This window comes from Xenopus laevis, chromosome 9_10L (genome assembly GCF_017654675.1).
Source record: "Xenopus laevis strain J_2021 chromosome 9_10L, Xenopus_laevis_v10.1, whole genome shotgun sequence".
Taxonomy (NCBI): Eukaryota; Metazoa; Chordata; class Amphibia; order Anura; family Pipidae; genus Xenopus; species Xenopus laevis.
This window is the reverse complement of record NC_054387.1, coordinates 70,680,160-70,701,337: the sequence shown is the minus strand read 5'-3', so window position 1 is coordinate 70,701,337 and position 21,178 is coordinate 70,680,160. Positions and strand designations below refer to the sequence as shown.

The 21,178-nt window shown below is 39.6% G+C and overlaps 2 protein-coding genes across 9 annotated transcripts in view; one reads left to right on the top strand and one right to left on the bottom strand.

The window, feature by feature from the left end:
• Positions 1-11,610, bottom strand: part of pkp4.L (plakophilin 4 L homeolog) — a 179,975-nt gene extending 168,365 nt beyond the window's left edge. For 4 of the 6 annotated variants that reach the window (XM_018235792.2, XM_018235794.2, XM_018235793.2 and 1 more), the window contains exons 1-2: positions 11,423-11,560; positions 6,410-6,543 (exon numbers count right to left, since the gene is read on the bottom strand). In XM_018235792.2, coding sequence (XP_018091281.1) covers positions 6,410-6,494 — 85 coding nt within the window. In that variant the 5' untranslated portion in view covers positions 6,495-6,543; positions 11,423-11,560. Of the gene's footprint in view, positions 1-6,409; positions 6,544-11,422 lie in introns of all 6 variants that reach the window. The other 2 variants (XM_018235795.2, XM_018235796.2) reach the window with 2 other exon arrangements.
• Positions 11,611-11,636: 26 nt separating this feature from the next.
• The window catches only part of ccdc148.L (coiled-coil domain containing 148 L homeolog), an 88,195-nt gene continuing 78,653 nt past the window's right edge, over positions 11,637-21,178 (top strand). Inside the window, exons 1-3 of one of the 3 annotated variants that reach the window (XM_018235800.2) lie at positions 11,637-11,850; positions 16,794-16,840; positions 17,963-18,043. The gene's annotated coding sequence lies outside the window, so the exon portion shown is untranslated. The remainder of the gene's footprint in view (positions 11,851-16,793; positions 16,841-17,962; positions 18,044-21,178) is intronic. The other 2 variants (XM_018235798.2, XM_018235799.2) reach the window with 2 other exon arrangements.

The following is a 21,178-nucleotide window of genomic DNA, read 5'->3' as shown; positions in this document are numbered from 1 at the left end:
GTGAAAAAGTAATTGCCCCCTGAACCTAATAACTGGTTGGGCCACCCTTAGCAGCAATAACTGCAATCAAGCGTTTGCGATAACTTGCAACGAGTCTTTTACAGCGCTCTGGAGGAATTTTGGCCCACTCATCTTTGCAGAATTGTTGTAATTCAGCTTTATTTGAGGGTTTTCTAGCATGAACCGCCTTTTTAAGGTCATGCCACAATATCTCAATAGGATTCAGGTCAGGACTTTGACTAGGCCACTCCAAAGTCTTCATTTTGTTTTTCTTCAGCCATTCAGAGGTTGATTTGCTGGTGTGTTTTGGGTCATTGTCCTGCTGCAGCACCCAAGATCGCTTCAACTTGAGTTGACGAACAGATGGCCGGACATTCTTTTTTGGTAGACAGTAGAATTCATGGTTCCATCTATCACAGCAAGTCTTCCAGGTCCTTAAGCAGCAAAACAACCCCAGACCATCAAACTACCACCACCATATTTTACTGTTGGTATGATGTTCTTTTTCTGAAATGCTGTGTTACTTTTACGCCAGATGTAACGGGACGCGCACCTTCCAAAAAGTTCAACTTTTGTCTCGTCGGTCCACAAGGTTTTTTCCCAAAAGTCTTGGCAATCATTGAGATGTTTTTTAGCAAAATTGAGACGAGCCTTAATGTTCTTTTTGCATAAAAGTGGTTTGCGCCTTGGAAATCTGCCATGCAGGCCGTTTTTGCCCAGTCTCTTTCTTATGGTGGAGTCGTGAACACTGACCTTAATTGAGGCAAGTGAGGCCTGCAGTTCTTTAGATGTTGTCCTGGGGTCTTTTGTGGCCTCTCGGATGAGTTGTCTCTTCGCTCTTGGGGTAATTTTGGTCGGCCGGCCACTCCTGGGAAGGTTCACCACTGTTCCATGTTTTTGCCATTTGTGGATAATGGCTCTCACTGTGGTTCGCTGGAGTCCCAAAGCTTTAGAAATGGCTTTATAACCTTTGAAATTGAACTCAGGTGTGATAAACCACAGTTAAGTTATTTTTTAACAAGGGGGGCAATCACTTTTTCACACAGGCCCATGTAGATTTGGAGTTTTTTTCTCCCTTAATAACGTAAACCTTCATTTAAAAACTGCATTTTGTGTTCAATTATGTTATCTTTGACTAATAGTTAACGGTTTTTGATGAGCAGAAACATTTAAGTGTGACAAACATGCAAAAGAATAAGAAATCAGGAAGGGGGCAAATAGTTTTTCACACACACACAAATTTATATATATATATATTTATATTTAGACATATACAAGATTCCTCTGCACTCAACCCATTATCAATATATTTAAGACAGAGACATTTTGTGCATACTGCTACTGAAAAATGCCAAACCCTTTAAACAAAACAGGGATTGTTTGTCCATATATTGCAATATATGGACAAACAATCCCTGTTTTGTTTAAAGGGTTTGGCATTTTTCAGTAGCAGTATGCACAAAATGTCTCTGTCTTAAATATATTGATAATGGGTTGAGTGCAGAGGAATCTTGTATTTGTCTATATGTATTTTGTGGTCACACCCTCATTGCACCCCCGCCTAATGATTTTAAAAACTAGTGGTGAGCACAACTTTCCCTTGTATATTTTTATATATATATATATATATATATATATATATATATATATATATATATATATATATATATACACGCACATGCAAATGAAAAATGAAATGGAGAATTCATTTATTTCACATACCTTTACATTACCACAGAAACTGCCCCATTATGGATCAGAATGGATTCATTATCAGTCCTGTAGCATACTATGACAAATCATCAGCTTATCTGCCCATGTTTACGGTTTTTTAACAATTGGGCTAGTATAGCAAGAGGCACATTTATTAAAGGTCGAATTTTGAATTCAATGATTTTGTAAAACTTTATCAAATTCGGATATACTCGAAATTCGACTGGGGGGTTATTTATTAAAAAAATCGAATATCTAAAACTCAAGACAAATTTTTCTGACCCGAAAACTCAAATAGAATTCCAATCAAGTTTGACTAAACCCGAATCTTGTTTTTTCTCTAAAAAAAAAAAAAAACTCAGGAAGGCTACTAACATGTCCAAATTGGTCCCTGGACCTTTCCTATTGACTAATACATGAACTCGGCAGGTTTAAGGTGGTGAATAGTCGAATGAGTTCTTAAAGGGCCAGAGTGTGATAAATCTCGGAATTAGAATTACACTTCAAATGGAGTATAGATAATTCACAATTTGAATTTGAGAGTTTGGACCATAAAAAAAATTAGAAAATTCAGATTTGAATATTCAATTCAACCCTTAATAAACCTGCCCCTAAGTATTCATTTTAGGTTCCAGTTATCTTTGAAAAAAAAAAGATAAAACAGAACAGCTTTTTATTTTTACATATTTTCAAGTAACATTAAAGCATGATGCTCTGTATTATAGTACCCCCTTCACAAGCATTTTGGGTATAAATCAGTTTGTATTGTAATATACCCTTGATAGCTTTGTCACATACTGCACACCTTTTCACCTGTTTTGCCAGTAGGCAAGTATTCTCTATTGATTACAATAGACAACATTGCTTCTAGCTATGATTTTTGTTGGACAAAAGAACAGATGTTTGCAATGCAATAAAAAATACTAAAGAATAATTATAGGTTGTGTAGCTGCTGGTAGAGGTACAGACAATCTAGCCACAAATTTTAGAATATGGTCTATTACACAATTTGTATTCTACTAGAACAGGATTCACCTTCATAACAAACTCCCAAGCACAGAATTTATTCCACTGGAAAAATAACAGAAAGCTATTCTCTTGCTGCGAGGTATGAAATATATTTAACAAACAGCCCATTCTGGGAAGCAAATGGAATTGGAAAAAATAACTATTTTCTATTAGTAGCAACAAAACACAGGAGCAAAACAATTTAACAAAAACCTGAAAACTAATAAGAGGCAAATTGAATTATTTAAGGCTAAATCAAATATATGTATTAAAAGCAAAACAAAATAAAAACTTGTTCCCCTTTAAAATAAAATGTTCCACTGAGACATTATGTGTAAACCAACCAAGCTGAATATAAAAAAAAAAAGGCAACATAAGTGATGTTTTGTCTCTGCACCAATTGCACATTTCCTCTGTTTGCCTTGGGCCTGCGCTTTCTGCAAAATTGCTTTATATTTCCCAACTTGCCAGAAAGAGAGGAGTAGAGCAGATAACAAGAATAAGGACATAAGTTGGGAAATAAAGAAATGCTGACCCATGACTGCACAGTGGCAGAATGAAACCAAAGAGGTCCCATTCACAAAAGTCATAAAATCATTAAAAGGAGAATAAAAATTCAGATTGAAATGCTACACCTTATGTTTTGGGAAACTGTAGCATCCCAAGGCCATGACATCCCTTTAGTAAAGATCTGAGCCTCCAAAGATGCCCCAGTAGCTCAACATCCTCTTTTCTGCTGATTTTGCACATGCTCTGTGCTGCTGTCACTTAGTGAGCTTAGGGACAATATAAGAAAAAACAAAAACACAACATCACTGTGTTTTGCATTTGAATTACCAGCCCTCTCTTTCTGGTAATTTCATAATTTCTGACGACACCCAAGTTTAGCTTGTCAACAGCAGCCCAGAGCACACTGAGCACGTGCAGTGCCAAGCAAAAGACAGCCTAACAGATCCAAAATCGGGAGCCCTATGGACATTTTTGAAGACATGGATCATTAAGTTGGCCATACACAGGAAGCTCTGCAGGGGTTGTTCACCTTCCAACACAAGCAGGGAGGGGGGCATGCAGGCAGGCGCTAGGACCACACGGCCCCGGGGAGCCCATCCACAAAATCCGGTGCTGGATAGCTCACTAGAAACAAATATTTTTTTCAATTTCTAACCTGACCATTTTCTAACACTGAGGGTCAGGGCACAAAAGCAGATTCGGCGAGATTAGTCGTCCAGCGATAAATCTCCTCTTCTTCGGGGCCACTAATCTTCCCCAAGTTCAGGAGACTTCGGAAAACGAGTGCCGAGTGCCATCCCGCCGGTGATTTACATTTTAGCCGGCAGGAAGGCAGGGGTGGCAGTTCGGGGAGATTAGTTGCCCCAAAAAAGAGGAGATTTGCCAAGCAACTAATCTCCCCAAATCTGCCTGTGTGCCCTGATCCTAAAGTGTAAAATTTCATTTGTCACCTTCTTATGTCTTTCTGAGCAGCTCTGGTGTGTGTGTGTGTGTTGGTGTGTGTGTGTTGGTGTGTGTGTGTTGGTGTGTGTGTGTTGGTGTGTGTGTGTTGGTGTGTGTGTGTTGGTGTGTGTGTGTTGGTGTGTGTGTGTTGGTGTGTGTGTGTTGGTGTGTTGGTGTGTGTGTGTTGGTGTGTGTGTGTTGGTGTGTGTGTGTTGGTGTGTGTGTGTTGGTGTGTGTGTGTTGGTGTGTGTGTGTGTGTTGGTGTGTGTGTGTGTGTTGGTGTGTGTGTGTGTGTTGGTGTGTGTGTGTGTGTTGGTGTGTGTGTGTGTGTTGGTGTGTGTGTGTGTGTTGGTGTGTGTGTGTTGGTGTGTGTGTGTGTGTTGGTGTGTGTGTGTTGGTGTGTGTGTGTTGGTGTGTGTGTGTGTGTTGGTGTGTGTGTGTTGGTGTGTGTGTGTGTGTTGGTGTGTGTGTGTGTTGGTGTGTGTGTGTGTGTTGGTGTGTGTGTGTGTGTGGTGTGTGTGTGTGTGTGTGTGGTGTGTGTTGGTGTGTGTGTGTGTGTGTTGGTGTGTGTGTGTGTGTTGGTGTGTGTGTGTGGTGTGTGTGTGTGTGTTGTGTGTGTTGGTGTGTGTGTGTTGGTGTGTGTGTGTGTGTGTTGGTGTGTGTGTGTTGGTGTGTGTGTGTTGGTGTGTGTGTTGGTGTGTGTGTGTTGGTGTGTGTGTGTTGGTGTGTGTGTGTGTTGGTGTGTGTGTGTTGGTGTGTGTGTGTTGGTGTGTGTGTGTGTGTTGTGTGTGTGTGTGTGTTGGTGTGTGTGTGTTGGTGTGTGTGTGTTGGTGTGTGTGTGTGTGGGGGGGGGGTGTCGCCGACTGTAAACTGTTCTAAATTGGTACATTAGTTGACACATTTCTTATTTCTGCCCCTGTTAAGCATAATCCCTGGATTTCATTAGACAACTGCTATATAATTGACACAATAGTTGCTAATATTGTATCAACTTTTATAGCAAACTGTAACAGTTCAGAAACTGCACCTGGATTACTGAGCTGCCAGACAAACACCAGAGAGAGGAAATAGTGATGTGCAGGCCGGCCGAAGCCCGCGTGACCAGGCCGACAATCATACAAAATATTCGGACCTCAGGTGGGTAATGGCAGACCTAACAGTACCCCACTTCCATCGCCGATTGAGTTTATTTATAGATGCTTGCCGCACGGAACACGGAGGCATTGGTCGATTTTAGCAGAGGCAGTTCTCAGTATTGTCTATGGCAGGGTATTTTTGTAGCTGCTACTAGTAGCTCTGTGTGTCGTCACACTAAGGGTAAGGTCACACTGGGAGATTCAGTCGCCCGGCAACTAATCGACTCTTCTTTGGGGCACTAATCTCCCCAACCTGCTTCCCCCTGTTTTCCACCTGCTAGAATGAGAAATCGCTGCTGCAGGAAATTTCTCATTCAAGCAGGCGGAAGACAGGGGAAAGCAGTTCTGGGAGATTAGTCGCCCCAAAGAAGAGGCGATTAGTTGCCAGGCGACTAAATCTCCCCGAATCTCCCAGTGTGACCTTAAAGCAGGTTAAATATTTCAAAGACTGCATTTCTAGTCATATTGGTTTTAGGCTGTAGTTCTCCTTTAATAAGAATTTAAAGAGGAAGTTTACTTATAATTTATTTTTAATTCAATATAGCCAGTTCTATCCATCCAGTTGGTGAACTTATTGCAACCCTGGAAGAAATATGTGGCTCCATAGGTATCTTTGTAGGACATCATCACAATAAATACAGTCACAAGCACACAGTATATCATATAATAGTGCTTCCCTTATTCAAAAACCTGGATAGTAAAGCTAATACACATAGGTAATCCAAAGGTGTTCACATGCAGTGCAGTATTTTGCATGTTGCAATGTGATGCACATTAACACTCAAGCAGATTTTTGCCTGAAAATGTAAATGATTTTAGTGAATAAAAGTAACCTTGTTAAGAGTGTTAAGACACTTTATTTTTGAAAAAGATAGTCACTTTTCAGTTTCAATGCTTATATATTTTCTTTCAGTGTCATTATTCTGGCTATTTAATTGTTTATAAGATATTAAACAATATTGGCATTGGAAATGACAGTATTCCCAGGATATAAGAACGCCTGCCCATACCATGATCCAGCCTAATCTCTCGGAAAGAGAATATGTCAGCTGCACTACATGCATCAGGACTTCAGCACAGCTTTCAGGCGCAACACTTACTTGAAACATATGATTTGTCATTTCCTTCCCTGCAACCTGTTCTGCTGATTGTTGGAGGCACAGGCACAGCGGTACACTCTTCCATAGCCGTTTATCCAGCCAAGCTTAAATTCCTGTGACTGACAGCTTGCAACCTGTCACATCAAAGGCAGCCGAGTGAGAAAGAACTTTAATGTACCCAGCGATGATTATTATTATGCGCAAAGCATTCAGCGGCCGCAACCAACACTAAATGGCTTTTGCAATACATGGAAACAAATGTATTAATAAGTAATTAAGTCTTCTATCGTTCTTTCTAACTATACTTTCTCTAAGCACAGGATACTTCCAAAGACCCAACTAGCTGCAGAGTGATTGAGAGGACAAACAACAATATCACAATTATCTTCCTCAGGATAAAAGCAAAATTTGCCCGAATTATTACAAATGCACAAAATCCTTGTTTATTTCTGGGAAGACTCCTAGACCAGGCTCTGAACAATGTTTGCCAAAGGAAACTTAATAATGACAACAGAATGTGGCCATCTAGGTATAAGGCGACTTGCATGGTAGCCTTCTGCCCATGGGCTGACCAGTTACATACCATGGAGGGGCAAGCATGGCCCTGCATTCCTTGCCACCAACAGGGGGCTTCTGAAGTTTAGCACAATTAAAACTCGCCATACAATTTGAGATCAATTTATTTAGTGAGGTTAAAGAACACTGGCCCTGGGGCCACTGAGCCCATAGAGACTAGATGGGCAAATGATTTTTAACAGATATCTGGACAACTTTTCACGAGTTATTAGTTGGGCAGGCCATCTGGACATACATACATACATGAACCAATAAGAAGCCAACTTGGTCATCAGCTTTTACTGGCATGTGCATGGCAGCATAAGCGAGGGCCTGTTTGTGCAACAGGTTGTATACATCAAACCTACAGCTATTAAGGTAAGACTATCTGCGGTGATTTAATGTCTCATTTTTAAGCTACTTAAAAGTTAAAAGCACCTAAAGCAATTGCTTGCAGAATGCTTCTCCAGTGTTAGCACTCTTTTATTCTGCCTATAGCGAGCTAACCAATAGAGGATCTGTATCACTGACAAACCAAGACATTGAGAAAAAGGATACTGGAAATATCTATGGATGGCAGGGTGTAGTGTGTTGGCAGCCAAAGTAATAAAATGTTACTATATGAACAGATGTGTATCATTACAACAGTGTCAACAGCACATGGAGGGTAATTTCAGCTTATAATCATCAGCTAAATAACTTGGAACTTTTCTAGGAAGAATCAACCAGGACAACATGCCAGTGTTGCCAATAATAGCCACATGTATGGCACATCTAAGCTATAGTTGCCTTAAAAAAAAATTGCTACGGCCAAGAATTTTATTATGTCATACTTTCCATGATTGCAGTTTTTGACAAGGGGAAAGAACTCTCTGCTGTTGCTGAAAAAAAAAAAAAGTTGCATTGATAAACATCAAACAACTGCCAAGGGTGGGAAAGCAGCAAGAATTACTTGCCGTCCCCACTTCTAAAAGAAGAAAAAAAAAATTTTGTTCTCAGTCCAAAGGCTTATCTGGCTGAGCCACTCCCTTCTCTCTGTGTCTTTAAATTGTAGATAAACAAATCTCTATATTTGTTACCCACCCCAAAAAGGATCCAGTTTCACGTTTGTCTGCTCCATCACACTGCAGCCATACACAACTAATTGTGCTCAGGCAGCGTGCCTGCAAAGGCACATCTGCATATTCTCTTTGTAGACACCAGAGCCATAATGACCCCATGTACAACCTAAGTTGTGCTCTGTCCCAGGGCATTACTCTGCTCAGTCACATGCAGGGAGGTTACACAATGGCTATGGAGTTCCTACTCTTTCCCGGACGTTTTGCATTTCAGCCTTTGCATTTGCATTGAGCAAGCAGTCTGAAAGAGAAAGTACACTCTAGATTTTGAGAAGACATGCGAAATTGCACTCTCCTGCTGGTTCCCTGTGTTTTTTCAGATGTAAACTGACACGCCCAGCAATTTAACAGCACCAGGGAGATCTATCCCACTCCTCTGCTCCAAGTCCTATCTTATGCATAATGCATTAGCACTATGGCTTGCAAACGCTAAATCTTGCAGCCAAAAAAATACTTGGTAATCATTACACTGGCAAACTGCAGACCTTCACATGCAACTTCCAACTCTGGCTGTGCTGGGGGATTACCAGTGAGCAGATATTCCCCCTGCATAATGTATAATGGACCTCGGTTTATCTATAAGCCAAAACAGCCACAATAAAGGGTGAAGAAAGGGGGTTGTTCATGCAGAACTTAAGTGTATCGAGTTAAACTAATTTATGGTAAGATAGTAATGTGATAAATGACACCAAGTTTTCACTAGTAACATACAGCAAACAATCAGCAGAAATAATTTACTGACTTCCTGTTTAAAAGCAAACATCTTAGTGGTTGCTATGGGTTACTGCACAAGGGCAAACTTAGTACCTTTTATTACATGTGGGTGTAAAATCATAATAATGCCCCTTGGCTTCTTTATAATAAACATAACTAAGAAATATTAATTTTCTTTTACTTAAACAAATCTGCAGACTGTATTTTCATTTTAAGCTCTATTTATCTTGTGCATGCTAAAGAAAGGTGTATATAGGGGCATACTATCCTTTTAAACTGGAATCTGCTAACTGACCGATGTCAGAATGAAGAGCAAATAAACAGAGTCTAGACATACTAATCATTCACTGAAAGGTTAACTTCCCCTTTATTTTCAGAAAACCACGAGAACATATTCAGTTGTACAACTCACAGCCCACAGTTTGGTGAAATATTCCGATAATATAATAAAAACAATAAAATACGATGCATTCCCATGGTCCTAAGCCTGAGCATACTACAGCAAGCAGAATGTGCATGAGTGCTGCCCAGGAGAGCACAGGATTTGTTGGCAAACAGTCACTCTGAACAAGAATGAATCAGCCACTGATGTGATACTTGAGAAGAGGCAGTGGGAAACTGCACCCTCTGAGCTTGTTAACCCATTACCTGCGAGAAGAGAAGGTCACCTTCAGCAGATGGATGGAAAAAGCTGTACAACAATGTGCATGAAGACTGATGAAAGAAACACTGCATTTTTTCATGCAATATCAGTGACCTGCTTCCATGTGATAGATATTTTATTATAAATAGAGCTGCAATAAATAGGGGTTAAAGGCAGTGCACACTGACCACAGCAGCAGCAGCTGGATTTCCCTATGCATTCATGACATTCCTATTTCAACCATACCCACCTGGCTAGTCATCTGCTGGGAACAGCACCAGGTCTAGCCCTCATGGCACTGTAAGGAAAGCTAAGCCGACACTGAAAGCGCTGTATGCAGAACCAGCAGCATCCCTGCAGTTGCTCGTGTAAGCCAAACTGCATTTAGAAGGGCACTAAGATTCCTCACATAAGATTATGCAGCAACTGCAAAGCTAAAATACAATTATGTCTATAGTGATCAAAAAGAGATCCATGTCCTATGGAGCCACAGAGCCTTCCCTCTAAATGCAAGACACGTATTAAATAGTCTTAATTTCAAGTCGGATGCATAAAGCTCAAATCAGAGATGGGAAACCAATGCACCCCCCTAGTACATGGCTGCCAGGGAATTCTGGGAGTGTTAGATCAACAAGTGGGGTGCCAAAAGTTAGGGCTCCTTGGCTAACCAGCATAGATAGTAAAACAAGATCAGAATATTTTAAGTTACCCCACAAAGTAGGCAACATCAAAAGTTGACCAAGCACTGCAATGTGCACCGAGTCTGCTCATGCTTAACCTCATATGGCTTGTTCACACTTGCAATTCTGCCATTGTTATTTTGTTGCAGTGACAATGTTTTATTACAGATTATTAGGCTGGGCATGCCACTGGCCAAATGTTAAACATTCTTGCCCATGGGCAAGTGAAGTGCTGTAAAATATCACAAAAGGTCACAAAGGCTTTATAGAGAAGGGACCATCGGCTTTTACTGCCTGTTGCACTGCCACCAACACTTATAAATTGATCTCATAAGAGAGAAGGCAACATAAGCCACAAATCAACACAGTAAAAATGTGCAAGATGCAATGTCCAGCACTAAAAGCACTGTAGTTCCAAATATATTGTTTGAGCGGGAAGCTCGTCGCTGTAGGAAGCACCGTATGAGCTTGCAATTGTAGGCAAAAAGAAAGAATAACAGCTCATTTAATAGCATGGCTGGTGTCAGTTACTATGTTTCCTGCAGCTCATACAACACAGTATTAGCTGCAGGGTGAGGAATAGGAAGCATTATGTTGCATTTTCAGTAAGAATTGCAAAGGCTTTCAGTAGATTGCAAGCTCACTTGGCACCCACAGCTAACTGCATATCAGTCTTATGGGCATGGGAGGAATAGCTAATGCCCATGTGCTACAAGGGGCCCATAAGAAAGCACTACTGCCATGAAATAAAAGGGAATGCAATGGAGCTGGGTGTTCATACATACAAGAGAGTGCAGGGAGAACTGGGAAGCATCCATTCAATACAGCAGCACGGCAGTCAGTCACCCATGCAAAACATGGAAGGTAGTGAAAAAGCTACACAAGGGAGTCCATGCTATCATGGGTGCGGGGTGACCATACTAGCCTGGGGTGCAGGGTACTGGGGTGCAGGGTACTGGGGCACTGACTGAAAACGTAATACAAACGGAGAGGTGTGAGAGTGCCTATACAAAAGAGGGGATGGGGGCAATACGGGGTGTAGGGGGTAGACTAGAACAGGGATCGTCCATCTGTTGATAAACTACAACTCCCAGAATGCCCTGACAGCGCCCGGAAGAGCCACAGGTGGGGAATGCCAGAGTGCATGGCCAGGTGGTACGTTTGATTCCACCTCTTCAACAAGAGGATCTCATACATTAGACAGGAGTCTGAACTTGCCCCTACCAAGGAAGCAATCCGGGGTCCCGGCTCCGGGACGTATCATGCGAGCACCGCCAGTGGTCCCCTACCGAACAGCACTTACCTGCCGGCTCAAGCCTCCCCGCGGGTCCGTCCGCCTCATGAGGGACTGCACGGTCCCGTTCCCAAGGCGCAGTGTAACTCCCAGACGTGCTGCCCCTCACCCGGTCTCCATGGTGCGGTGCCCAAACCCTGCCGCCCTCTCCCCAGAAAACAGAGCCAGCGCCGGGCTCTGGGGCTTTCCGCGTCACATCTCAATCTCGCTTCGATTGGCCGACCTAGGACCCGCCCATCTTACCTATTGGCCAGCCCCTGGGTTCCAAATTCACCAATCGCGCGCCGGCCTGCCGTTGCCCTGGTTACCGATGCTGTTGACTGGAAGGGGGCGGGGAACGTATTGGTTTAATCGCGATACGGAGAGGATGCTCGCGATCTAACATTAAAAGCAGGAAGGGAGGACTGGAATTATTATCGGCACAGAGCGTTCTGAAGGTGAGATGATGACGACATTGTGCTTCTACAGCGTCACTTGAACTACAGCACCCAAACCTGTCCATTTAAATATGTGCCCATTTAGTAAACCATTTGTTTTGGGAACTACAACTTCCAGAAGACCAGAATCCTTTGCTTGGGGTGGCCCTCACTGCTGTTGGCTCGGTGAGCCAAATTTCAAATTCAATTTTATTCTCAAAGCTATTTCCCCTCATGGAAAAAAGGGTGAAAACAATTCCAGTTGGCCCAATTTTATGAAATGTTGTTGAATTTTTAATTAACTTTTGCTTGTATGCTGGAAACTTGCTACTGTCTCCAATACAGTGTTATTATGGTTCCCACTACCAATAAGTTTTATTTATTTGCAAATCAAACAATTGTTGAGCCCCTAAAAATTAAATGGGGAAAAATACAATTTCTATTCAAATTGATGCAGGAAAAACATAGGAAATACTGTGTACAACTTCTTCAGAATACAATAGTGCTGGGAGTTGCAGTTGCACCACAGTTGCAGGCCTGCAGGTTACACATACTTTGGTGCCCTTCCCAATTGGCCACATATTGAAAGATCTGCTGTCAAGGTTGGAAAATGAGTAAATGTTTCCCTGATATGCCAATCATATCAGAGTAGCATTCATGCTACACACCCATTAATGATACTAGGGGTTCAATAGCAATTTGTAGATTGTAGTAAATGCCAGAGGGGCTCCTGACCTGTAAGATACCTTATAGTCAGTATTTATTGGGCCTGTGAGGGTCTGTTTGGTCCTCTGGGTACTTTAAGTGGTAGGGCCTATTCTGAATATTAGATGTCATATTAGAATAAGTAGATGATAATACACAGATTCACCCATAAAGTTGTGTTGAAGTCTGTGGGGCATGCCTCCGCAGAGGTGTGTGTGTGTGTGTGTGTATACACACACACACAAAAAAACAATGTGCTCATATTTATAGCATATACAGTAGAACACCCATTTTACATTTTTCAAGCGACCAGGAAAAAATGATGTAAAATCAGGGAAATGTGTTAAAGTAACTTTTTCTTAAAGTACTGAAATTATATAAGCACAGAGATACAATATTTACTGTGTTAATAATAAGGGTTAAACATTGCAGTGTTAATGTTACACTATTGGGGGCATGTGCAAGGCCTCTGTTAGTCACATACAAAACTTAAAACAAGTGATTGGTGCAGGACTTTATAAGGGGCAGACTAATTGGAATTGACTATTTACAGACAGAAACATGGCAAAATATACATCTGGTAAGTATTTTAAACCTCGTTATTTAATAAATAAAAACCTTCATAGAGGGGAAAAAAAGATTTTTGATGTAGAATCCTGGAAAACATTACTTAAAATCAGGGAAATGCACCGATTGAAATGCATTATAAATAAAAAATGTAAAATGCAGGAAAACTTAAAATCAGGATACTTAAAGGTTTCATTGTATGTGATTATACAAAGTAGGTATATGTGCTATATAGTACTATAGTTGCCATTTAATGTCAGACCCTTTCAGATTAGATCGCCATCTAGTGGGCTGTGAGAATGAAGACGAATGAGAGGTTTTTTTTTTGTCACTTTCAACTAGAACACACAAAAAGCAGTCAGTTACTAAAAAGGGAGACTTTGGTGACTGAGTAATGTAGGATGTGAGCCTCCATCTTAACTATATGCAGTGGAAAGAATATCTTGTTTTGTGTATATGGTGATTCCACTGTTCCCTGTGTACAGAGATGTTGGAGCTGAATTATCCATAAGTAGGAAAAGAAGTATTTCCAAAGTCGACTTTGGTTTCTTTTAATGTGTAGTGAAGTTTCAGTGAGTTAGAATGATGCAAGTAACATTGCTAAGCACAGATTTAACTGATAACATCACTAAACAGTGTTTAGTGGCACAGCTCTGAGGCAAAAGTGCTCTTTTTGGCACTTGCTGGGTCTGTAAATAGATTTGTACATCTTGTTGAGATGCCTTTAGGCACATATATGGTATATCCCCTATTTTATTTACCCGTAAATTCCAGCTTTGCGGAAATCATGTCAGTTTCAGTGGTCCGACAGTAAGTGCTGTTATTTCCTTCCCGGATTTTAAAATTTCCCAGCATTTATGCAGATTTTTTGCAGTCCCCTGGAAAATGTAAAATCGGGATCCCTGTGCAGGAGGCTCTCCCATATTGTAAGATACCTGTCATGAAGCTGCTCATAAGCGAGAAACATGCATAAAATAAATACATAGATAATGAATTGAGGGTTTATTTTAGTAACATTTCCATTAAGTATGAACATTAATGTAGTAAATATAAATTTAAACAATAAACCTGTTGTAGACACGGCCAGGTTTATTTATCACACAGCTTTTTATTAAGATGCTGCCTCCACCCAACAGTCCAAAATAGTGACACACAAGCAACTGTCTGTGCAACAGTATGCATCTTTGTTTCCTTGACTGCACCTTGCAGTAAATCAGTAAGGGATAAACATGTTTTTTTAGTATGAAGCAACAAAACTCACATTTTTACAGACCATAATTGGCAATTTTCAGTTGAAAGTACACTCCTTCGGTGAATAACCAGATTATATGGAGGGACTCACCTGGGCAGATTCAGGAAGGAATTTACTTATTTCCGTTGAGGCTGCATTTTAACTGGCTAATGCTTCTCTTTTACTTTCTCCTGCTTATCGATTAATAGAATCTAGGAATCTTTATCCACTAGCATTCATTTCCATCTGCCCCCTTTAGTACATAGCTTCTTTTGTTAATCCCTGGTCAGTGAAGACGAGAGCTAAATCAATTAGCTGGCTACTTTGATGAACAAACAGACAATTTCAATAAGCCACAGCTAATTCTAACTAAACTAATATTTAGCTAGGTACAGGAGTGGGAAAGGAAGATTTAAATGAAAGGGGGCATATACCCACCCCTATAACACTGTATATATATATATATATAATTTATTTTTTTTTTTTTTTTTTTATTTATTTATTTATTTATTTTTTTTGTCATGATATTCACAGTTGTTCAATGCTTATATCACCATTACCCTCTACTGTTCTTTCTGGATGCCAGCTGCAGAACTGCATAAGCTTCATTTACTGATGCAGGAAGTGCCTTATGACACTTCCCTGCTCAGTTCTATTGAGTGATAAAATTGAGCAGTTCTATTAAGTGATAAAATTGAGTAGATAAGCATCATAAGTCACTTTTTGCATCAGTAAATTATGATTATGCCATTCTGTACAGTTGCTGCTTGGAAAGAGGGTACTCATCTTACACATTATTTGATATTAGCAGTGAACAATTACTAAGTTCATGAGCAAGCCCAAGCAGTTGACTCTCATATATCATTTTGCCTACCAATAACATTGATTGGTGTGTGAATCCAAAGCACACTTGCTCTACAAGTGCTGAATTTGCCACTTATCACCAAGTCACCTGTTTACTGGGTTATATAAAGAGCCAAAATAACAGCCTCAGCAAAACATCAATCAGGCTGGCTAGAAACTCCTCTTGGATGAGGACTGAATTGGTCTTTGGATGGGGGTTTTGTTAACCCCTATAAATTATCTGCCTAGGATCAAAATAACATAATAATAGCTTGACTTGACAAATGAGCAGATTGTCCACTTCATGGCTAACTTATCATGAACATACTCTTCTATAAAATATGCGTAATCTCTTTTACCTTGTGCCCCTTATACTACACATAGACTGTATGCCATCACCTCCAGTGTTACACAATTTGTGCTACACAATTTGTGCTACTATGCTTTGAACCCTGCAGTCTGTGTGACAATCAGAGCAAACATACACATTCCAGTTTTGGCAGATTGACAAGATATTGTTGTAACACTTGGATGCCTTGAATTAAAGGGTACATATACACACCATTATAACGTAATAAAAGTGTTCTTTTCCCAATTTTATTTATTATTATTATGATTATTATTTTTTTGATTTTCAGAGCAGCAAGTGACTATAAAATAACCTATAACAAGAATAAAAACAAATGATTTTTAAAACCCCCAAAAAACGCTCTAATTGAATGTTGCCCATTATCACCCATATAGCCTTGGTTTCCTATTATGTTTTGCTCACTTAGTTATTTTTTTTTTTTTTTTTTTCTTACCCAGTACTAAAATATTTTGAATTTGAAAGTGAGAAAATAAAATTATGTTGCCTGTAAAACCAGCAAGCAGCTAATGGCAGTTCAGTTCCCTGTCTAAATAACACCTTACCTGGCAGCTTAATATTTTATAGTTAAAACGTGTGTTAGTGTCCTGGGCATAAACATAATGAGGCTTATTTATTATCACTGGGTACATTTGCCAGTTATTTTACCTGCAGTACAATTATCTAATTTAATTCCTGATTGGTTGCTGCACTTGGCCCATTTTTGTTCTTAAGTTGACAATTGTAGTAAGAAGTCAAACCTTCCATAAGGTCTCGGTGTAATAATTGCTGTAAACATCTCCTGAACTAACAATCATCACAGCACTACAGGCTAACATTTGCTTTCCTGTCGCAGCAACATTTTATCAGTTCTGCTTTGTCTCATTTGTTAGCAGCTATTGTGGAGATGGACAGAATGGCCTTTATTGAGACTATCAATACTCAACATACATGCGTCGCCTATGTGTGCCATCTCATTACCCTTGGCTGCACATTTCTCTCGCATCTTTATGAGACCGAAGTCTGACCTGCTCTGGTGTAGCCACAGGAAAAACAGTTTGATGCAAATCATAGGCAAAAAAGTGAATTTATTTTGTATTATGCATGCACATCTAGCCACTGCGGCACTGTAGTAATACGGGATTTATACCCTCTGGTTCTTATGTTTGGCTTCTCTCTCAGTATTAGATTACTGGCTCTGAAACTAAGAATAATATCATGGGTTTTGGCTCCTTCATAAACCTAAACATACGTTTATCTGTGTATCCACAGGGCCTTGATAAATAAGCAGAACAGCAGAGACATCGCTAAAGTTCAAGGTATTTTGGTTTGGATAAGCCTTTGCATGTTTGACTAAAATAGCCATAAAAACACATTTCTCTGGAAGCTTCACTGCATGGCATGTTATTATCGCCTATGTGTATAATATATATTAACTGGGCTTTTTATGCCTTAAATTTTATACAACTGTGCAAACCCTACTGTACCCTATTTGCCTTCACTGCCCACTTATTAAACCTTGACAAACAGTCTGCAAATACAAGTTTCTCTATGTCAGGACTGGCACATTATAAATGAGGCACAGGCCAGCAGATAGGTAATGTTACCAGGGGCTGCATATGTCACCCTACCCTTGATGCCTGTACATGTATTTTAATTACATAGCAATACATACAAGCCTGTTGCATTCATCTGCGTATCAGTGGATGCTGGTAGTTGTAGTTTCAGCTAGAGGATCTTAGATTGGATATCAGAGACTCTGTGGTGTCCAGCAGTAATGGAATGCTGAATCCTTTTGAACAGCAGTAGACAAAATGTCAGGGTATAAATAATTGAAAGGTTTTAGCGGTATGTTTTAAAGAAAAAGACAGAAGGAGATAAAGGATAAAATAGGGAAATGACACTCGGGAATGTAAATCTAGGTCTGTCCCAGATAAAGACAGAATTGGGTTAAGTGGGTTTTCTTTAATAATTCTCTTTCCGGTGGTAGGAATATTTAACCTTTTCTGTGTCAGGAAGGGGAATATTCTATATGCCGTTACAAAAAGTTATCATTTTTGTAAATGAGCACCTAAAGGCTCCAAGTGAGCTGTTTTTTAATTAAAATACTAATATCTGATAAACTCCACTTCAGAATTGTCCCATTGTCAGCCCTCCCTTAAGAAATCTGCTAATTTTTACCCACTGTGCAGCCCCAGATTGTTATTGCTTGTTATCTAAAATATTGAGAGAGAACCGTTACCCTATCCATGGACTCAGGACAAGCTTGGTTCTTCCCTGGTAGCGTGGGGCTGAAAATAGCCATATTCTAAAGAAAAGTCTGTCAAATAGAGGGTAGGTAAGATTGTTGGAAAGGCATCAAGTCAATGCTGCACTAACTAAAATAGGTTACATGGTTTTCTATGGGTTAGGTCACACAGGATATATCAACTTCTTTATAGGGTTGCCACATTTTTAAGGAAACTATCCAGGAGCTGCTGGGGGCATGCAGATGACACAGGGGCAGGTTGATGATGTTTGGGGTAAGAATGAGCTGGGAATGGCAACCCTACCTATTTATTTTCCAGGGCAGAACCTTCAAGCAACAGGCCTTGCTGGGCCTTCATTGATGGCTTCTGCAAAAGGGTGTTTACACAACTCAATTCAGCATTATTGAGCCCTAACAGGCAGGATACTCACTGGGAAAACATTCCCACATTTGGTGGGGCAATTGCTGTCTGTTCTTAATGCTCTGTCTGGCTCATGTTGCTACACCAGAACTATGCCTAACAACTCTTACAGTTGTCTGAATGAATACCGCACTCGGTTTAACTTATATCTTTTTATTTCCTACTATGACCCGCACAAAATATCTTTCTTAGCTATTTTGGGATAAAACCTAATTATGAACCTTAATTTCTCGAAAGGAAACTTTGGGGTAAAAAAACACTAATATCATTTTTTAATTCCCTGCCCTCCTCTTAAGAAATGTTGTATGCGATGGAATATGGTTTATGTAAATGAGCTGCCTGATTTGATTCTGCTGAGCTCTTTAAGTGTGGAGACACAAAGAGCAACAGAACCCAACTATTTGGACAGAATAAAAGGTTTTGACTGCAGTGGTCTGGTCAAAAGGAAATCTTCCTGGACTGCATATATGCCTGTTGGCTGACTGAGGTTATCAATGAATTAACTACTCTGGTAATGTTGCCTGCAAGCCCATAGGAAATAGGTCACATTGTACTGGCTGGTATTACAGACTGCTGGTTAGCTGAGTAAGTGTTAAAGGAAAACTTTACCCCCAAAATGAATATTTAAGCAACAGATAGTTTATATCATATTAAGTAGCATATTAAAGAATCTTCCCAAACTGGTATATATATATATATATATTTAAGTAAATATTGCCTTTTTAAATGTCTTGCCTTGAGCCACCATTTGTGGTGGTCTTTGTGCTGCCTCAGAGATCACCTGACCAGAAATACTACAACTCTAACTGTAACAGGAAGAAGTGTGGAAGCAAAAGACAGAACTCCGTCTGTTAATTGGCTCATGTGATCTAACATGTTTGGGTTGTTTGTGTGCACAGTGAATCCTACGATCCCAGGGGGCGGCCCTTATTGTTTAAAATCGCAATTTTCTATTTAGGATTACCCAATGACACATACTAATAAAAAAGTATATTATTATGAAAATGGTTTATTTACATGAAGCAGGGTTTTACATAGGATCTGTTTTATGCAGTATCTTTTTATGGAGACCTACATTGTTCGGGGGTATAGTTTACCTTAAAAGCTGACATAGCAAATACTCACATCTTGATCTTCACTTCGCTTCACTGGGGCTTATTTTTATTATTTTATTATTACACCAGGCAAATGTGCACCTTGGTAGTAACCCATAGTAGCTAGTCAGTGATATTGCCTCTTTTCAGTCATCTGTAGCAAAATGAAAGAAAAAATTTGATTGGTTGCCATGGGTTATTGACCAGATACAAATTTGCTGTTGTTAGTGGTACTGTAGCTATATCCAATGGAACATATTTATCTGAGTTTCAATGGAACAGTTTTATATCTTAAAGGAATTCTTTTATGGGAAAACATGTGTTTTTACAACAGGCATCAGTTAAAAACTTTTCTCCAGTAGAATCCTGCTTTGAAATCCATTTTTCAAAAGAGTATTTTTTTTAGATTTAAGTTTTCAATCTAACATTGGGCTAGACATGTTGGTAGTTTCCCAGGTTCCCTCAGCCATGTGACTTGTGTCACTCTTTACTTTAATCACTCCTTACTGCTGCACTGCAATTTCCCCCTTCAGCAGGCCATCAGCAGAACAATGGGAAGGTAACTAGATAACATCTCCCTGACGCTTGCATTGCTAAAAATGCTCCCATAGTGGTAGAAATAAGAGCAGCACTCAATAGTAAAAAGTCTGGCTAACCTAATTCACAACTCCTTCAGTTACACTGAGTAGAAGAAGCAATAGCTTATCTGAAAGCAGTTCAATTGTGAATTGCAACCTCTTTCTGAAAGCATATGACCAGGTACTATGATCTGAGATGGCCGCATACACACTAATATTGCAACTAAAAAAATACATTTATTGGTTTAGGAATACAATTTTAAATGGTAGAATAAATCACTTTCAGTGTACACAGTATAATTTAGTAATATAAACTATACCATAAAAATATGACAGATTCCCTTTAATAACAGCCATAATCCTATAACTATTGGAATATGAACTGGACACGTGAATAATGATTTCCAAGCAGATAAATAAATTTAAAGATATTCCCAGAAGAAATTAAACAGTGAGCAAATAATCACATTGTGGCCATCTTGCACATTTGCACCTGGGCAGTAACCCATAGTAGCTAATCAGTGATATCCTCTTTTCAGCCATCTGCAGCAAAATTAAATGAAAATAAAAATTTCATTGGTTGCTTCAATAATTGCCCAGCCACAAATTTGCCCATTGTTGATACTGGAGCTGTAGCTATATCCAATGGAGCACATTTATCTGAAATTCAGTGGAACACATTTTTATGTTTAACATCAGCCACAATCCTATAATTATTGGAAGATGAACTTGGCACACGAATAATGATTTCCAAGCAGATAATTCATTTTAAGATATTCCCAGAAGAATATAGCTAATAAATCAAAATGAAATGTATTAGAATTGCTTTAAATCGCTATATTAAAAATAGAGCATGATGATAATTCTATGGATTACACATTCAACACAAATATTACAACTTTGTCCTTCCAACTCCCAACACCCCATTTATATGGTTCTGTTAAAAGTCAGCCCTTCTGCATTATTATATTATTCACTAAAAAGCATATTAACCCTACTATAGGGTATTGTTCCTCTTTTACATTGGTTAACAGATGGATGCAGTGCTGTTTGAAGGCAAGTTACTAAAGGGTGCTTGACTGGGTGCCATTCCATCTTTAGTAACTTGTCCGCTATACATTGGTCAGACCCTTGTTAATATATGAGCATTTCTTAGCTTTATTTCAGGCTGGTTACTCGTGAGTAACTAATAGAAAGTGAGCCCTGTTGAGCAATGGTTGGCAAGTCAGAATCAGACAAACTGAATAATAAGATTTCTCTGTGCCTGTGCAAATTGTAATCACCATTCTAATATACATGCATTAATTATTTCAGTT